This window comes from Trichomycterus rosablanca, chromosome 23 (assembly GCF_030014385.1).
Source record: "Trichomycterus rosablanca isolate fTriRos1 chromosome 23, fTriRos1.hap1, whole genome shotgun sequence".
Taxonomy (NCBI): Eukaryota; Metazoa; Chordata; class Actinopteri; order Siluriformes; family Trichomycteridae; genus Trichomycterus; species Trichomycterus rosablanca.
The window spans coordinates 11,510,890-11,529,744 of record NC_086010.1 but is presented as its reverse complement, the minus strand read 5'-3'; the positions used below and the strand labels follow the sequence as shown (position 1 = coordinate 11,529,744).

General features: G+C 42.3%; 2 protein-coding genes across 2 annotated transcripts in view; one reads left to right on the top strand and one right to left on the bottom strand.

The window, feature by feature from the left end:
• Positions 1-18,855, top strand: part of LOC134300762 (intermembrane lipid transfer protein VPS13B-like) — a 149,593-nt gene that overhangs the window by 85,575 nt on the left and 45,163 nt on the right. The window contains exons 27-34 of the mRNA XM_062985184.1: positions 1,270-1,411; positions 6,812-7,223; positions 8,349-8,466; positions 9,260-9,463; positions 9,558-9,684; positions 13,258-13,401; positions 15,032-15,722; positions 17,192-17,329. Coding sequence (XP_062841254.1) covers positions 1,270-1,411; positions 6,812-7,223; positions 8,349-8,466; positions 9,260-9,463; positions 9,558-9,684; positions 13,258-13,401; positions 15,032-15,722; positions 17,192-17,329 — 1,976 coding nt within the window. The remainder of the gene's footprint in view (positions 1-1,269; positions 1,412-6,811; positions 7,224-8,348; positions 8,467-9,259; positions 9,464-9,557; positions 9,685-13,257; positions 13,402-15,031; positions 15,723-17,191; positions 17,330-18,855) is intronic.
• On the bottom strand, positions 3,505-5,203 carry LOC134300763 (RNA polymerase II elongation factor ELL2-like). Its single transcript, XM_062985185.1, has 6 exons — positions 5,095-5,203; positions 4,879-4,981; positions 4,464-4,524; positions 4,188-4,335; positions 3,941-3,985; positions 3,505-3,812 (listed from the first exon to the last, which is right to left on the bottom strand). Exons 1-6 carry the CDS (start codon positions 5,101-5,103, stop codon positions 3,651-3,653), a joined length of 528 nt encoding a protein of 175 aa, XP_062841255.1. The 5' UTR covers positions 5,104-5,203; the 3' UTR covers positions 3,505-3,650.

The window sequence follows — 18,855 nt, the reverse complement described above, 5'->3', positions numbered from 1 at the left end:
TCCTTAATATACAATACAATATACAATATATTCATTATACGCTTATACACTTTACCCTCCTTAATATACAATACAATATACAATATATGCTCATACACTATACCCTCCTTAATATACAATACAATATACAATATATTCAATATACGCTTATACACTTTACCCTCCTTAATATACAATACAATATACAATATATTCATTATATGCTTATACACTTTACCCTCCTTAATATACAATACAATATACAATATATGCTCATACACTATACCCTCCTTAATATACAATACAATATACAATATCTACAATAGAATTTACAGTATATACAATACAATATATACAATATACGCTGATACACTATACCCTCCTCAATATACAATATATGCTCATACACTATACCCTCCTCACTATACAGTACAATATACGCTGATACACTATACCCTCCTCAATATACAATATGTACAATATATACAATATACCCTCATACACTATACCCTCCTTATTATACAATATATACAATATACCCTCATACACTATACCCTCCTCAATATACAATATGTACAATATATACAATATACCCTCATACACTATACCCTCCTTAATATACAATATATACAATAACATTTACAGTATATACAATACAGTATATACTCACTCTACCCTCCTCGAACGCAATCGGGGATCCCCAGCAGTGAATTGGCTATGCTGAATTAGAGAGACGGGGGAAAATGCATAAATAAATAGAAAAAAAATGTGACTTAGTGAGAATATTAATAATGAAATAATAGTGAAATAAAGCAAAATTACAGTGCGCAATCTTTGATTGTTTTGTGAAGTTGATCTGAATAAGGTTTGATTGTGTGTCTGTCTCTCTCGGTGGTTCAGTTGAAATATAGATTACAGCTCAGCTGCAGGTTATCTTTGCGGACCCCTTTCTATTCGCCCGTGCTTTCTGTGCAGGCGTCTTTATCTATTAAACAGGGTCCTTGCACAGTGTTTGAAGAACCTACCCACTTAGTTCGGTCATCCCACCCAGTAGACATGGTGGCCAATTATTGTATGCTGCAGGAACTGCCAATTGTGTTCGCTAGATGGTGCCCTGCCAACTGGTAGCAGAGCCGAGATTCAAACTGAGGTGAATTGGAGATAAAAAATTGTCCACAATGTGTTTGACATTAAAGACTTGAACTGATGAATCATGTGTAACCAGTAACTAAAAATTGTATTTTTATTGTAAATGTTTAATAAATTCTTTTCACCTATTTATTCATGCAGTGGAAAAGCCAGTCCATCATGTTCGAGCCTGTCTAAGGGAGTGCTGTTATCCTGTACAGACATGCTTAACCGTCGCACCGTGCTTCTCCGTCCGGCCAGCCATAACAACCCCTTCATCCACTTTTCCACACCCTGTCCTCCAGTAAGTTTCCTTATAAATCTCTTTGTTTGGTTAATTTGAGGTTTCCGGTACACATGCACATGCTTGCATCACTTATCTCAGTGGTCCCGGTATATATAAGATATAATTTCATGGACCGGTGGGGGTGGGAGGATTTAAGAAATACAAATTATATGGCAAGCATAATAAAAAAAACACAAAGTGCATAACAATACTACTCAACCAATGATAGTTTTGCTGTTTGCTGCAACGAGACACTCCCACTTAGAGGTGATGGGAGAAGATAACACCTGAAGTGTGTTTCTTATGTACAGTCTACTCAACTTTGTTTTGGTTGCCGTCACTGCAGAAAATTTCTGGATATTTCTTGATTTTTTTTTCTATTTTATTTATGCATTTTTCTCTTAATTTAGTGTAGTCAGTTTGTCTTCCGCTGCTGGTGGATCCCTGATTGTAGTCGAGAAGGGTATACTGCTGCTCACGCCTCCTTCGACCTGCGCACAGCCCTTAGTGGAACCCTTTTTCACCCATGCATTCGTCACAGGCACCTCTCTATCTGCTAATCAGGGTCTTTACACAGTGTTTAAAGACCCCACCCACATAGTCCGGTCATACCGCCTTAGCAGAAATGTGTCTGCTGCAGGCACTGCAAATTATGCCAGATAGATCAACGATTTCCAACCTTGACTGCCATGGGTGGGAGGATTTAAAATAGAATAACAATAGAATGGAAAATCAGTGTGAATACTGAGCTTTTCGGATGCAATGAGACACTGCTCCCACCTAGTGGTGATTGGAGACAATACCACCCGAAGAGTTTTGGAAATTTAAATGCTCTTGTAGCAATCTCTAATTATTTATTCTTTCTGTGCGGCCCGGTAATAAATGACCACTGGGCTAGACGACTGGGTCAGAGCATCTCCAAAACTGCAGTCTGCAGTGGTCAGTATCTATCAAAACTGGTCCAACAGAACCCTTTATCATCCATGATCTTTATTTCTTGATTTCTTGTTTTTAAATGAAGGGAACACACACAGTATTTTAATGCACTGATATTTTATTTATTTCTCAGTTGTAGTTCAGGGAAAAGGTAAAAGGATAAGAGTGAGGTACAAAGGATGTAGAGGATTTGTTCTATTGCTGGACATGGTGGCTTTTACTGTAAAAATGTGACAAATAAAACAAATAAATCATCATTTCTGTTAAACTGGGTTGGACAGAATCATTTCTCTCCTATCGATGCCAATCGTGGGAAGATAAAGTAGCCACTGTGTGATAGGAGAGACTGTAAAATGGAATATGGTAAAAATGAAAGTAAAACCGTATCAAAATCTTCCCCAGATGCAGGTGTGAATACAAAGATACACAAACAGTCTGAAACAGAAACGACATGTTCAACAATTAAACACAAACTCATCTGTGTCTGGAGCATCACATTAAAAACATGTCAAATAAACCAAATATAAAAGAGACTTACAAGAAAATAGTAACGAGTTTTACAAACATTATGATGAACAAACACAAGCCAGTCATTTATTATTTGTACTTTACGATCAGAATATAAATATGTACCATATTGTAGCTACAAAACAATAAAAGTACAGATGTTTTTTAACACAGATGTGTCTATTTATTGTAGATAGTGGACGCTGTACATCTTCTTGTTCCTTTATCGTTGGGATAGGGCGAGCACAAGACCCGCTTAGGCCAACTAGCCAACCTGAATTACAAGCCAGCTAGCCGGGTTAAGAGACAGAGTAGCCATCTATTTAACAGAAATAGCTAGTTACTCCAGCATTTTACAGGGTCACAACAGAGGAACAAGAATAGCACTATCTACAAAACACAGAGAGTACAAAATCAGAAATATACTCATGTACTTTAACATGTAGCCACAATTTCATACGTATATGTTCAGATTGTAAAGAACAAATACTAAAGGAATGACGTGGATTCGTCACTGCATTACGTTTGTAATCTTAGTTGCTATGATCCTGAAGTCGTGTTTTATATTTGTTTTATTTAAGCATCTTTTCAAATGTGATCCTACAAACATGAATGAGTTGGCATTTATTTGGGAATGTGTTGTAGCTGTTAGAGACTGTATGTGTATCTATGTATTTACACCTGTATGGTAAAGGTTTGGTACTGTTGTACTCACATAGTAAAATACACTATTAATAGGGGGATTAATTTAACAATAATAATTTAGTAATCATGTTAAAAACAGGGACGGGGAGGGAAGAGAGTAAAATGAAGACTAAAAACATCCAGGACTGTTTCTCTCCTGGCATCTTTTGACTTTGGTCAGTAAATTGTTCCTCCACCAGTGATCAAAGTCAGCACAGAGCTTCTTGATGTGAGCGCGCTTGTGGTGGAGGTAAAAGAGTCGCTGTCTCTCGCTAGTGTGATTCAGGTTGTGCTACAGGTAGATACACACAGAGACCATTTCCATGTTAATAGGTTAACGGTATATTAGTATTACAATAGTATTAGTACATTAGTGTTATATTTGTATTAATAATGCTGAACAGTTTTGTCCAAACTCACTTCTAGCAAGTTCTTTTCTCCCTGGTTGTTTTTATCATGCACTTCCTGTACAAGGAGGAAAGATAAAGCTGTTCATTATGAAACAAAAATCACAATCCAAGTGTACAATAATAATAACTATGAACCAAAGTAGCAGAAATATGGATTTAATAATTAGATTTAATCAATGATGTTATTAATTCTGGTTGAATTGACCGTGAAACAATTAGCTGTTCAGTTTGTGTTTGTATCCGTCTGGTGTCCCAACCTGAAACTGTTTCAGTCCCGGCAGCAGATGGCAGAATGGTTGGATGCCATCGACGCGTGCATGAAGGGCGCAGTACTCTTTAGAGAGCTGTTTGTACGCTCTCATGTACTGCCGCCTCTGTGAGAGTGTCACCACTTTGGTGTATCTCCTGAAAAGAAGCAGAGACGTTACAGTAACGTTCAGCCGTTCTACACTGTAGAAAAGTGTTTGGAGGAGTGAAGTACAGAGAAAGCAGTTACAGTTGGTGTAGGATTATTAACAGATTAAAACACTCACAGTTTGTAACCAGGGGTCAGCAGGCTGGATGGTTCATTGACCAAAGCCGTTCCTGCAGCATCTATAAGAAGAACAAAGCTGTCATGTTAGACGTTTTATTACTGCTAATACTTGCTAATATTACAACCTGGTTCCTCACTGTACGTTTTTATTTACAGTAAATGATCCAGTGTTACTATAGTAGTTTTTATATTTTATGGCTGTTCTAATGATGCTAAAATTTACATGTAACTGTAATACCATGTTTCAGTTTTCCTCATTTAATCAATGTCAAGACCTGCATGATATGATTAGCATGTAGCTGTGAAGGATGAAGGATGAAGTATGTTCAAATCCCTTAATACAAGGTTTAAAGTGGATTAACCTGCTTATACTGTACTATGTGTAAACAAGCACATAAACGCTGTTCACACACCGGCTGGTGAGAGTCGCTCTTCTTCCTCAGCATGGTGTCTTTTGCTGGGTGACTCTTCTGTATCAGCCTCCCTGCACCTCTTTGTACCTTTAGTAGCATGAAGCTGGTAGCAACAACAACATGTACTCAGCATCAAACTATAGATATGGTTTGTAAAGACAGCTTAAGATATCTGGTTAAAAAAAGCTATAAGGACATCACATGATCAGTCTTTACCTGCTCCATGTTCACTGTGTGTTCAAAACACGATAAAGTGTCAGAAAGTTAAGAAAATGTGACGTTGATCTGAAATAAGGCTTGATAGCTTGATAGTGTGTCTGTCTCTCTCTGTGGTTCAGGTGAAATGTGAATTACAGCTCAGCTGCAGGTTCCACTGAATCTTCGGAATGTTCGGCTGCATTGTGACATCATCGATGGTTAAAAGCCCAGTACAAACTGTAGTGAACTGAATTCTATTGAAATATATAGAAGACAAATATATGATTATAAAGCTCATTTAAATCAATAAATACACCTATTTACCTCTATCTGGTTTGGAATCTGTCCCATATTGACCTGGCATTACCAGTTTCTTTCACTCTTAATAAGTTTTGTACCACCAGAAACCACTGGGTGTAAGTAATAGCCACAAATATGCTTTTACTCAGAGACGATTTTCACTCAGTACAAAGTCAAAAGCCATAATTTATCTACAACCCCAAATAAGAAAAAGTTGCACAGAATGGAAAATGCAAACAATAAAACAACACAGAGTTTTTTACATTTACTTTGACTTTTATTTGATTGCAGACAGGATGAACCTGAGATATTTCATGCTTTATCTGCTCAACTTCATTTCATGTATTAATAAACATCCATTCCTGCATTTCAGGTCTGCAACACATTCCAACAAAGTTAGGATAGTAAAGCATTTACCACTTTGTAATGTTGCCGTTCCTTTTCACCACACTTAAAAGACGTTTTGGCACCGAGGAGACCAAGTGATTTAGTGTTTCAGATTTTATTTAGTCTCATTCTTCCTGCAAACACGTCTTAAGATGTGTAACAGTACGGGGTCGTTGTCGCATTCTTCCTTTCAAAATTCTCCACACGTTCTCTATTGGGGACAGATCAGGACTGCAGGCAGGCCAGTCCAGTACCCGTACCCTCTTCTTCCACAGCCATGTCTTTGTAATATGTGCAGCATGTGGTTTTACACTGTCTTGTTGAAAAATGCATGAACGTCCCTGGAAAAGACGACATCCTGAAGGCAGGTCTTGAAGATCTCAATGTACTTTTCTGCATTAATGCTGCCATCACAGAAGTGTAAATGACCTTTGCCAAGGGCACTGACACAGACCCATACCATGACAGACCCTGGCTTTTGGACCTGTTGCTAATAACAGTCTGGATGGTCCTTTTCGTCCTTGGTCCACAGCACACGGTCTCCTTTCTTTTTTCCCATAAATACCTGGAATGCTGAGTCATCTGACCACAATACACATTTCCACTGTGTGATGCTCCATCCTAGTTGCCTCAGAGCCCAAAGAAGTCGACACCGCTTCTGGACATGGTTAACATAAGGCTTCTTTATTGCACAGTAAAGTTTTAAGTGGCATTTGTGCATGTAACTCTGTAGGTGTTTTTTCACCTCATTACTAGCCCTAAATTGCCCTTGTCCCAACTTTTTTTGGAATGTGTTACAGGCCTGAAATGCATGAATGGATGTTCATTAATAAATGAAATGAAGTTGAGCAGATAAAACATGAAATATCTCAGGTTCATCCTGTCTGCAATCAAATAAAAGTCAAAGTAAATGTAAGGAGCACTTGATTTTTATTTTATTTGTATTTTCCATACTGTCCCAACTTTTAGATTTTGGGTTGTATTTAGTTACCTTTACTACATTTCTTAAGTGCACCTTAGTGACCTTTGACTTTCTGTGTGGTTTCAGGTGGCTGCGAAAACCCTGGAGATGTGTCACCAACCGCACGGCTTCCTGTCCCTGACCTACACCCAGGCCGTAACCCGCAACGTCCTTCACAAGTTAACGGCACGGCAGGACCGCGCAGGGCCTCCGAAGCTCAGCGAGGGTGTGGCTAACGGCTCCCCGCAGCATCTACACGAGATCCTTCTGACGACGCAGCCTTTTGACCTGGTTCTCTTCTGGCCCCTGCTGGCCAGCGTGGTCGACGTGTTCCACGTGGCGCCGCCTTCACCGTGCGCGCGACAGGTCAAAGAGCGCCTCTCGGCCGGGCAGCCAGTGAGAGGGCTGGGTTTTTCCTCCAGCAATGTTCCACTTATCTATATTAACACCAGTATGATCCGGGTCTTCTGCCCTCTTAAGGAAACGCAGTGCAACAGTGGTGAGTTTCCAAATTGAATTAATTTGAATTCCATTCATTTTAATTATTCAAGCATTGCCATTTTTATTGGTAATATAGAAATATTGGTAACATGGGACAGTGGTAGCTTATGCCAAGTTCACACTACACAACTACACTGTTAGATCTACACTGTTAGATCGCTGTACAGTTCACACTACACAACTGGATCTCTTGCAGTCGGGAGTCTTTTAAGTCGGTGTGTTTTTCATACTACACGACCGAAGGGTCACACAGTACACCATCTATCACTAGGAGGATTCTCGGACGAGTCTTTCTGGTCTCCCAAATTACGCTTTGTCACGAAAACACACACAAGAAGTGATGAGGGGTTTAATGTTACCACTTCCAAAAATGCACGTCAACAAGAAGCGAACGATCAAAGTTGTTTGTGCGCTAACGTGCAGTGTAAAAATCCTAGTGGATTGGGCTACGCGACCAGCATGGATCGTCTGTTCTGTAGTGATAATAAATATTTATTGCAATGCAGCGTGGGTATTATGTTTTGTCAAGAACAATAAGGTCAGAAATACTTTACAGCTTGTGTGTGTGCTGATGTATTCTGATCCCACGTCCCCTGTCCCACGTTTTTACACTCCTCCCCCCGGGTTCCCCCTCACCCTGTATCTTGCGTTCTCATTGGCTGTAGTTTGACATAGCACTGGCTGCCACTCGCAACCTGGTCGCAATGCTTTTCATACTGCAGGATTTTGGCTCGCGACTGGTCCAGATATTTAACATGCTAGATATTTTCCTTGAGTCAACAACAACAGTTCACACATAGCGCTGAGAGTGAGTTTCGAGCCCCGAGCGAACGCTGAGTTGCCTTCGAGCCGGCAAATCTAGCGCCGACCAGTCAGCGAACGGAAATCAGGGCAAAATTCATGTAGTGTGAACTAGGCATAAGTGTGTAAAGCTTTTGACTGTCAAATAAACGGCTGAGAGTTTGAATCCCATCTCTTTCATGCGGCCACTGTTAGGCCCTGTTAGTCCAAGGGCGCCGGACAATGGCCGACACTGCGCTCTGACCCCAACTTCCAAACAAGCTGGAAATAAAGGCTTTTTATTCTATTGTATTCTATTAATTTTATTCTAATGTATGTGCAGCTTCTATGCTAAAGGAGAACGCAGAAGACACTCTAGTGCTCAAGATTGGGTCAGTCAGCGTGGCACCTCAGGCCGATAATCCGCTCAGCCGCACCGTACTGCGCAAAGACATTTACCAGTAAGTAAACCACATTATACTGACCTTGACCAAAATCTTATTGGTTATAATCCCAGTGTGCTATATTATTTGCTTACAAAATTACAACATAACTATGTCACACTTATACGGGCACAAATTCTTGCAGACACACTCCCCACAAATCTTGTAAAAAGGCTTCTCAGAAGGCCGCTCAGGTGGCGCAGCGGTAAAAACACACGCTGGAACCAGAGCTGGGATCTCGAACACATCGTATCAAATCTCTGCTCTGCCTGCCGGCTAAGGCTGAGCGGGCACATGAACAACGATTGGCCTGTTGCTCAGATGGGTGGGACTAAGCCGGATGGGGTCTCTCTCTCATGACTGGTGCAATTACGACCTCTGCTGGCTGATTGGTGGCGCCTGCACGGAGATGAGAAAAGAGTGCTCTCGGGGTGTGTCTCTCCGTACACAACGATGAGCTGCACTGCACTCGTCAAAGTGTAGGTGATAAGATGCATACGGCATGCTGCCCACGTGTCGGAGGGGGCGTGGGTTAGCTTCGTTCTCCTCAATCAGAGCAGGGATCGGCATTGGTGGAGAGGAAGCATGACGCAATTGGGCAATCGGACGCGCTAAAAAAAAATGCGCGTCCGGATGGTATTAATGTAATATAAATGGATTTTGAATGGGATGTCCAACAAGCTCATGGTCAGGTGTCCCAATACTTTTGTCCACATTTGTTTTCTATGGTTTTATTTAGAGTTATTATGTTCAGTGTTAGTTTTATTTTGACCTTTGATTTGTTGTTGACCTCTATTTTTCCCCTCTTTAGAAGAGCATTAAATCTAGGTGTGCTCCGTGACCCTGGATCTGAGGTAGAGGATCGCCAGTATCAGATCGACTTGCAAAGCATCAATGTGGGCACTGCCCAGTGGGAGCTGCTCCGGCCTAAAGGGGAAGGAATTAAGGATCGCAGTCCTCCCGAGGGTCAGAGAAGTTCCCAGAACCCAGCACTGGAGTGGAATATGGCCAGCAGGTAAGTAACACACGGTGAACTGAGACAGGCGTTCTGTTTTATTAGATTATGTTTGAATATAAAAGTTTGATTATGTCTATGTGTCTCTTTTCAGCATTCAGAAGCAGCTGGAAAGAAGAGCCGTTCTCACTCCTATACTGACAGACTTTTCTGTGCGCATCACAGCTGCTCCTGCCATCATCTACAGCAAACCCATCTTCCCTGACAAAAGCCCAGCAGAGGTACCACATCATGGTTTTAGAATGTGGATTAAGTACAAGCTGTATCCAGTATTTATATAGTTTTAACCATGTACATAAAATTTATATGTAGGGCTGCCACTAACGACTATTTTTCTATCGATTAATCTATAGACTATTTTATCGATTAGTCGATTAATCTAAACGATTAATTTACTTAATCTCATTTAAGCTTCTTTTATTTTAACAACAAACTGTATGGCATAATAATATGTCACAAAACTAAACGTAAACAGGGTTTATGTTCATATTATCAACATGTGCTTATTCCGTACACAAAGCAAAGTGCTTAAACTTATAGCAGAAATAAAATAGTTAGAGGTGGCCACGTCTCATTAAGTCCAAAGTACAGTAACGACAGAATGAGCCCAGATTCTAACCTACACATTCACTCAAAAATTACTTCACATTCTCAGCGATGTAAACAAAGTGGTAAGTGTTAGGACACATTCACATGAGAAGCTAAAATCATCAGCCCAACGCAGCAAAAGTGCGCTGCGCATTTAAATGCGCCCTAACTGAACTAAGTAAATACGGTATTCCAAGATATCAGTGATTAAGAAGCATAATGAAACAATATACAGTGTATCACAAAAGTGAGTACACCCCTCACATTTCTGCAAATATTTCATTATATCTTTTCATGGGACAACACTATAGACATGAAACTTGGATATAACTTAGAGTAGTCAGTGTACAACTTGTATAGCAGTGTAGATTTACTGTCTTATGAAAATAACTCAACACACAGCCATTAATGTCTAAATGGCTGGCAACATAAGTGAGTACACCCCACAGTGAACATGTCCAAATTGTGCCCAAAGTGTCAATATTTTGTGTGACCACCATTATTATCCAGCACTGCCTTAACCCTCCTGGGCATGGAATTCACCAGAGCTGCACAGGTTGCTACTGGAATCCTCTTCCACTCCTCCAAGATGACATCACGGAGCTGGTGGATGTTAGACACCTTGAACTCCTCCACCTTCCACTTGAGGATGCGCCACAGGTGCTCAATTGGGTTTAGTCCATCACCTTTACCTTCAGCTTCCTCAGCAAGGCAGTTGTCATCTTGGAGGTTGTGTTTGGGGTCGTTATCCTGTTGGAAAACTGCCATGAGGCCCAGTTTTCGAAGGGAGAGGATCATGCTCTGTTTCAGAATGTCACAGTACATGTTGGAATTCATGTTTCCCTCAATGAACTGCAGCTCCCCAGTGCCGGCAACACTCATGCAGCCCAAGACCATGATGCTACCACCACCATGCTTGACTGTAGGCAAGATACAGTTGTCTTGGTACTTCTCACCAGGGCGCCGCCACACATGCTGGACACCATCTGAGCCAAACAAGTTTATCTTGGTCTCGTCAGACCACAGGGCATTCCAGTAATCCATGTTCTTGGACTGCTTGTCTTCAGCAAACTGTTTGCGGGCTTTCTTGTGCGTCAGCTTCCTTCTGGGATGACGACCATGCAGACCGAGTTGATGCAGTGTGCGGCGTATGGTCTGAGCACTGACAGGCTGACCTCCCACGTCTTCAACCTCTGCAGCAATGCTGGCAGCACTCATGTGTCTATTTTTTAAAGCCAACCTCTGGATATGACGCCGAACACGTGGACTCAACTTCTTTGGTCGACCCTGGCGAAGCCTGTTCCGAGTGGAACCTGTCCTGGAAAACCGCTGTATGACCTTGGCCACCATGCTGTAGCTCAGTTTCAGGGTGTTAGCAATCTTCTTATAGCCCAGGCCATCTTTGTGGAGAGCAACAATTCTATTTCTCACATCCTCAGAGAGTTCTTTGCCATGAGGTGCCATGTTGAATATCCAGTGGCCAGCATGAGAGAATTGTACCCAAAACACCAAATTTAACAGCCCTGCTCCCCATTTACACCTGGGACCTTGACACATGACACCAGGGAGGGACAACGACACATTTGGGCACAATTTGGACATGTTCACTGTGGGGTGTACTCACTTATGTTGCCAGCCATTTAGACATTAATGGCTGTGTGTTGAGTTATTTTCAGAAGACAGTAAATCTACACTGCTATACAAGCTGTACACTGACTACTCTAAGTTATATCCAAGTTTCATGTCTATAGTGTTGTCCCATGAAAAGATATAATGAAATATTTGCAGAAATGTGAGGGGTGTACTCACTTTTGTGATACACTGTAGAAGTAAAAATGTGCCCCTAACTGAACTCACTAAGAAATACGGTATTCCAAGATCTCCGCGATTAAGAAGCATAATGAAACAATATAGACGTGCAACAACTGCGCTAGTGCTGCTGAAATTATACCATCAAAGCTTGGCACAGTGTACAAACCACCTTTTTGTTTTGGGCCAGTTTTAAGTATTCCCAAACTTTTGATGATTTGGGTCTTGGAAAACCTTTAGCTTTAGCTCTTTACAATCGGCCTCTGACTGCTGCACACGGCATTTTTAAAGACTGTGCTTAATGCTGCCAACCAGTGACTGGACCAAATATGACTTAGATGCACGCAGCAAGTATTGCTAAGGAAAATCATATGAATGCTTATAAGAAAGAAAACATTGCAGAAATTAAACAGGATCATTTTTAAACATAGATTTAAAAACGATGCTTCGACTTAAAATGCGTCGATGTCATCGACTAGGTCGACCAATCAGCCCTATTTATACGATATTTAATTCTGTTGGTTGGATTTTCTTAACAAGTAAAATTATAATAAAGATGCTGCAATAGACAATTATTAAAGAACACAAGCTAGAGAGCCATTCCAAATACCTAAAAATACCCCTGACAACAAGCATGTAAAATGTTAATCATCCCAAATAACTCTATAGTTATTTAAAATAAACATTTTAACAAGACAACAAGCCCAAACATACAGATAAAATAAATGAACTTCACGGTGTTCAGGACCAACAGACCAACAACCCCTGTTGAGTAAGTCAAGGGTGACAGTGGTAAGGAAAACCCCTTTAAATTACAGGAAGGGGGCGCTCAGGTGGCACAGTGGTAAAATACGCTAGGACACTTGAGCTAACATCTTAAACTCTTGAATTGGATGCCAGAGGGGATACCTCATAACTGATGCAATTACGACATCTGCTGACTGACTGATGGCATCTGCACAGAGACGGGGGATAATGGAGATCAGTGCGTGACTCTCCATGCATGAAACTGAGCGGAAGAAGAGGGTACGGGTACTGGACTGGCCTGCCTGCAGTCAGTTGTTTTCCAATATTGTGCAAATGACCGGGCACTAGTGTATGGGTTACCTTGGACGCACTATAGGACGATTGACCTTGCAATGTACAGATGCTGAAGGACCTGGTAATGTCCTGAATATGCTGGAGTGGCCGCTTTAGTCTCAAGTTTTAAATCCCTTGTAAAATCTATGTTGGATTGAATATTTCTGATTGAAACTGTATCTGCATAACATTTCAAACTGCCGTCCATCAAGCATGTGAATGTAGGGGCACAATGTGGCACACTTACCTTATTTTTTACCTTATTAATCCTTATAAAACAGATCTTTTAATATCAGTTTGTCTCTTTCTCTCTGTAGGAGATTGTGGTATGTGGTCATAATTTGGAGCTGAACGTTACATCGGGCCTGGAGATGTTTCTAAGTGTGTCTCAGGTTCAGCTCATCCAGCAGCTGTTAAAGGGCAACATGGGTCTTACAGACGCCTCAGGAGAAAACATGAAGGTAACACAACAAAAGCATATACCCGAACATGTGGGCATACATATTTTAGTTTAAATGCTTACTTGCCACCTTCTCTAATCTAATTATTTAGGAAATGTAGACTGAATACCAGAAAATCTGCACCACTACACCACTCCGGTCCACAATTCTGTTGTATTCCGAGGTGCAGGATTTCTGTGTTCCAGAATTAGCAGTAATTTCAGTATTTTTGTGGGATCTGGTGACTTAGGTGGGAATAATAAACCCCAAAATTTTGATTTGACATGTGTGGCGAGGCATTGTCCTGTATGCACGGGTGTAACTCGGGCGGCACGGTGGCTAAGTGGGTAGCACTGTCGCCTCACAGCAAGAAGGTCCTGGGTTCGATCCCCTGGTGGGGCGGTCTGGGTCCTTTCTGTGTGGAGATTGCATGTTCTCCCGTGTCTGCTTGGGTTTCCCCTGGGTGCTCCGGTTTCCTACCACAGTCCAAAAACATGCAGCCAGGCTAATTGGAGACACTGAATGTAAGGTACCTAGCCACTAGGATGCATAAACCAGTGCATTGTAGGGCCGGTCCCAAGCCCGGATAAATAGGGAGGGTTGTGTCAGGAAGGGCATCCGGTGTAAAAACTGTGCCAAATCAATAATGTGGATCATGATCCGCCGGTGACCCCTAACGGGAAGCAGCCGAGTAGACAGACAGACAGACAGACAGACAGACAGACAGACAGACAGACAGATCAGGTTAGGGTTTAGGGTTAAGGACCTTGCTCAAGGGCCCAACAGGGGCAACCTGGCAGTGTGGGGTTTGAACCAGCAACCTTCTGATTACTAGTCCAGTATCTTAACCACTAGGCTACAACTGCTTATAGGAAGCTTAGGCACAAACTGTCAGGCTGCAGACATGCACACACTCTTCCACATGTGTACTCAGCTGCCACCTTTATCCCACATGCCTATGTACCATGTGGAATCCCTCACCGATCATGCTGACACCTAAACCAGATGCTTTTTTGCAGCAGAAAAAAAAAAACCCATCTGATCCTCCCTCCCTCAGACACGGCCAGATAATAGATTCGAATGTATGGTGGTCAGGTATGGTGAGCTAGCGTGTTTTGCTGCTACATCCATAAAAACAAGCATCATTCATTGCTGGAGACTCCGCTGCTGGAGTTCCGGTCAGTACCTGCCTCACACTCCCCCCGACGCGTGCACAGTCCACGATCCTTTCTTATTCGCCCACACATTTTGGTGAATATGTGCACAAAGAGCCACGCCCTGTTCTCCGGGGCTCCTCCACTTCCTGTACAGGCACCTCGGGCTACTAACCAGGGTCGTTGCACAGCGTCGAAGACCCCACTCACTTTTCGGTCCGTTCTTTTCCCACCCTGCAGACTTTAGTGGCCGGTTTTGTCTGCTGCAGGCATTGCCAATTATGCCCACTAGAGTGCGCCCAGCCGACCGGTAGCAGTGCTGGGTTTTAAACTCCCAGCACTGGTGACAGCATGACAGCATCACTTAAACCCCTGGCTGCATGTATATGAAACGCATTCAAATTCATGCATTGTACTATATCAGTTGTATTTATTTCTATAGTGATGTATTTTTCTTCTGTGTGTGTGTGTGTGTGTGTTTATACGTGTGTACATAGTGGCACAGACAGAAACCTCAGAGTAGAAGTGTATACCCCGAGGGCTGTGTGGAGGTACTGGGGGTGGGCGGCGCATCCTGTGGACAGGACAGCGGCTTCGGCAGTGACAGCGACCGCTTGCACATCATAAAGCTCGACCAACAGGGCGTGAGCAACCGTTACCGCTTGGCACGGCCCTCCCAGCAGCCCACCATTACCAAGAACCTCTCTTTTATTCCTTTTGACATCTTCATCACTGCTGGACACCTTACAGTCATGACATTTGCTGTGTCCCAAACTACTTGCAGAAAATTCCCACAATGCACAGGCAAGAAAGCCACACCAGAGACGGAAAACACAGAAAACGTACGCAGGCCTGACCAAACGTCTGACCCGGTGTCTGATTTCTCAACTTTGACAGCAGAAGATCTGATTAATAGTAACAGCTCTGTACAAGCCGCCGCCCCCACTGAGAGAGGTTTCCCGGGCTTGTCGTCACCAGCTAGGGCGTCTGCAAGGCAAGCACTGGGCATTAACGTGGTCCAGCAGCCGGGAAGACGAGACGTGGAGGAAGGCCAGTTGCAGCCGCTGCTTTTTCTGCAGCTCACGCAGCCTTCGGCTATCCTCAGCTGCCACCAGCGCAGACAGCGTCTGGAGCTCTCGGTCTTCGACTTCACAGTCAAAGGAGCGTCTTCAAACCATGTGTATCTAGGTATTCTAACATGCATTTCACTTACATTCATGGATCTGTTTTTGTGTCTAATGCATTTCTGACTCATGTACTTGAATACACACTAAATATTAGGGATGTAACAATACACTCTACCCACGATGCAATGTGATTCATGATATTGGGTTCACAATATGATTTTTTTTACCGATTTTTTTTAAACAAAATGAAATTGAAGACAAATTTTGACAAAGTTCCTTTTCTTATTTCTCTTAAAAAAAATAAAATACTGTATTTGTGCTTATCTTTTATTTATCTTAATAATAATGAATGCCCTTTTATTTATTTTATTTAGGTAGGTACAAACTATGCAAAACCATTTCCCTTTTGTGTAAAAATAAAAACTGAAATAAAATTATACAAAAAAATCCCACATTAAATGAATAAATGAATAATACAAATAAAGAAAGTATCCTCACATAAATGATTTTGGCTGGAAAATTCTGAACTTGGCAACCCTGTAGTGATGTCAACCAAGCGAGGTGAATAGCTCCAGTGCCCTCTGCTGTTTAAAGTGAATATTGATTCATTTTACATGTAAACCGATTTGAATCGTTACACATGTGAATAGATTTTTAACTGTCTTGTGGTGCATCATTACATCCCTACTTAATATTTTTGCTTTATCTGAAAACAAAAAAAAGTAGGTTTCAGAGTGCATCTGTCTGGTATGACAACTTAAATATAAAAAAAGCTTTCTGTTTGGTGCCTCTGGTGGCTACTCCATCATTTTAAATAAATTCTTTAATATTTAACTTTTTTTTATAAATAGCTGTCTTGTACTTAAAATTAAAAATTTTATGCATTTTCTCCCCTTTTTCTCCCTTTTTAGCGCGTCCAATTGCCTGATTGCTTCCTCCCCACCAATGCCAATCCCTGCTCTGATTGAGGAGAATGAAGCTAACAGTGCAGCTCAGCACTGTGTACGGAGAGACACACCCTGAGAGCACTCTTTTCCCCGTCTCTGTGCAGGCGCCATCAATCAGCCCGCAGAGGTCGTAATTGCATTACTTATGAAAGAAAGACTATCCGGCTTAATCCCACCCATATCTGAACAACAGGCCAATCGTTGTTCATGTGGCCGCTCAGCCTAGACGGCAGGCAGAGCTGGGATTCGATACGAGGTATTCGAGATCCCAGCTCTGGTTCCAGCGTGTGTTTTTACCGCTGCGCCACCTGAGCGGCTTATGATCTTTACTTTCTGACCAAACGGGAGAAACATGCTCAATGTAGCGTAGAAAAAGTAAAACTAAAATATCGATCCCATCACACTAATATCAATCCGTTACCAATACCAACGTTGGTATCGATAATATCGATATTTGGATCATAAGCATACATAAGTCTAGTCAACACAAATGTTGTTTTTAAATACATCTTCAATCACTGTAGCTGAAATTAGAGTACATGCATGTTGATTTTTGTTTAATTACTCCAACTGTCTTTCTCAGACACAGGAAAATCTCTGCCTGAGTCCATTGATTACAACGTCTTCTGGTTGGAGACAGTGGCAGGAGAGACAGACAACAGGACTGGGATCCCTCCACCTCTTTTCTCACTCTGCATCAGAGACTTCCTCAATGGACCAGGTTGGGCTACACACACACGTACACACACACACACGCACCTGTCTGCATCAGGGGCATCGTACAATAGCTGACAGTGCGTATACGTACTATTATTGGCTTGTCTGTATATATATATGTCTGTATATACAGTATATACAGTATATATATATATATACAGTGTATCCCAAAAGTGAGTACACCCCTCACATTTCTGCAAATATTTTATTATATCGTTTCATGGGACAACACTATAGAAATAAAACTTGGATATAACTTAGAGTAGTCAGTGTACAACTTGTATAGCAGTGTAGATTTACTGTCTTCTGAAAATAACTCAACACACAGCCATTAATGTCTAAATGGCTGGCAACATAAGTGAGTACACCCCACAGTGAACATGTCCAAATTGTGCCCAAAGTGTCAATATTTTGTGTGACCACCATTATTATCCAGCACTGCCTTAACCCTCCTGGGCATGGAATTCACCAGAGCTGCACATGTTGCTACTGGAATCCTCTTCCACTCCTCCATGATGACATCACGGAGCTGGTGGATGTTAGACACCTTGAACTCCTCCACCTTCCACTTGAGGATGCGCCACAGGTGCTCAATTGGGTTTAGTCCATCACCTTTACCTTCAGCTTCCTCAGCAAGGCAGTTGTCATCTTGGAGGTTGTGTTTGGGGTCGTTATCCTGTTGGAAAACTGCCATGAGGCCCAGTTTTCGAAGGGAGGGGCTCATGCTCTGTTTCAGAATGTCACAGTACATGTTGGAATTCATGTTTCCCTCAATGAACTGCAGCTGCCCAGTGCCAGCAACACTCATGCAGCCCAAGACCATGATGCTACCACCACCATGCTTGACTGTAGGCAAGATACAGTTGTCTTGGTACTTCCCACCAGGGCACCGCCACACATGCTGGACACCATCTGAGCCAAACAAGTTTATCTTGGTCTCGTCAGACCACAGGGCATTCCAGTAATCCATGTTCTTGGACTGCTTGTCTTCAGCAAACTGTTTGCGGGCTTTCTTGTGCGTCAGCTTCCTTCTGGGATGACGACCATGCAGACCGAGTTGATGCAGTGTGCGGCGTATGGTCTGAGCACTGACAGGCTGACCTCCCACGTCTTCAACCTCTGCAGCAATGCTGGCAGCACTCATGTGTCTATTTTTTAAAGCCAACCTCTGGATATGACGCCGAACACGTGGACTCAACCTCTTTGGTCGACCCTGGCGAAGCCTGTTCCGAGTGGAACCTGTCCTGGAAAACCGCTGTATGACCTTGGCCACCATGCTGTAGCTCAGTTTCAGGGTGTTAGCAATCTTCTTATAGCCCAGGCCATCTTTGTGGAGAGCAACAATTCTATTTCTCACATCCTCAGAGAGTTCTTTGCCATGAGGTGCCATGTTGAATATCCAGTGGCCAGTATGAGAGAATTGTACCCAAAACACCAAATTTAACAGCTCTGCTCCCCATTTACACCTGGGACCTTGACACATGACACCAGGGAGGGACAACGACACATTTGGGCACAATTTGGACATGT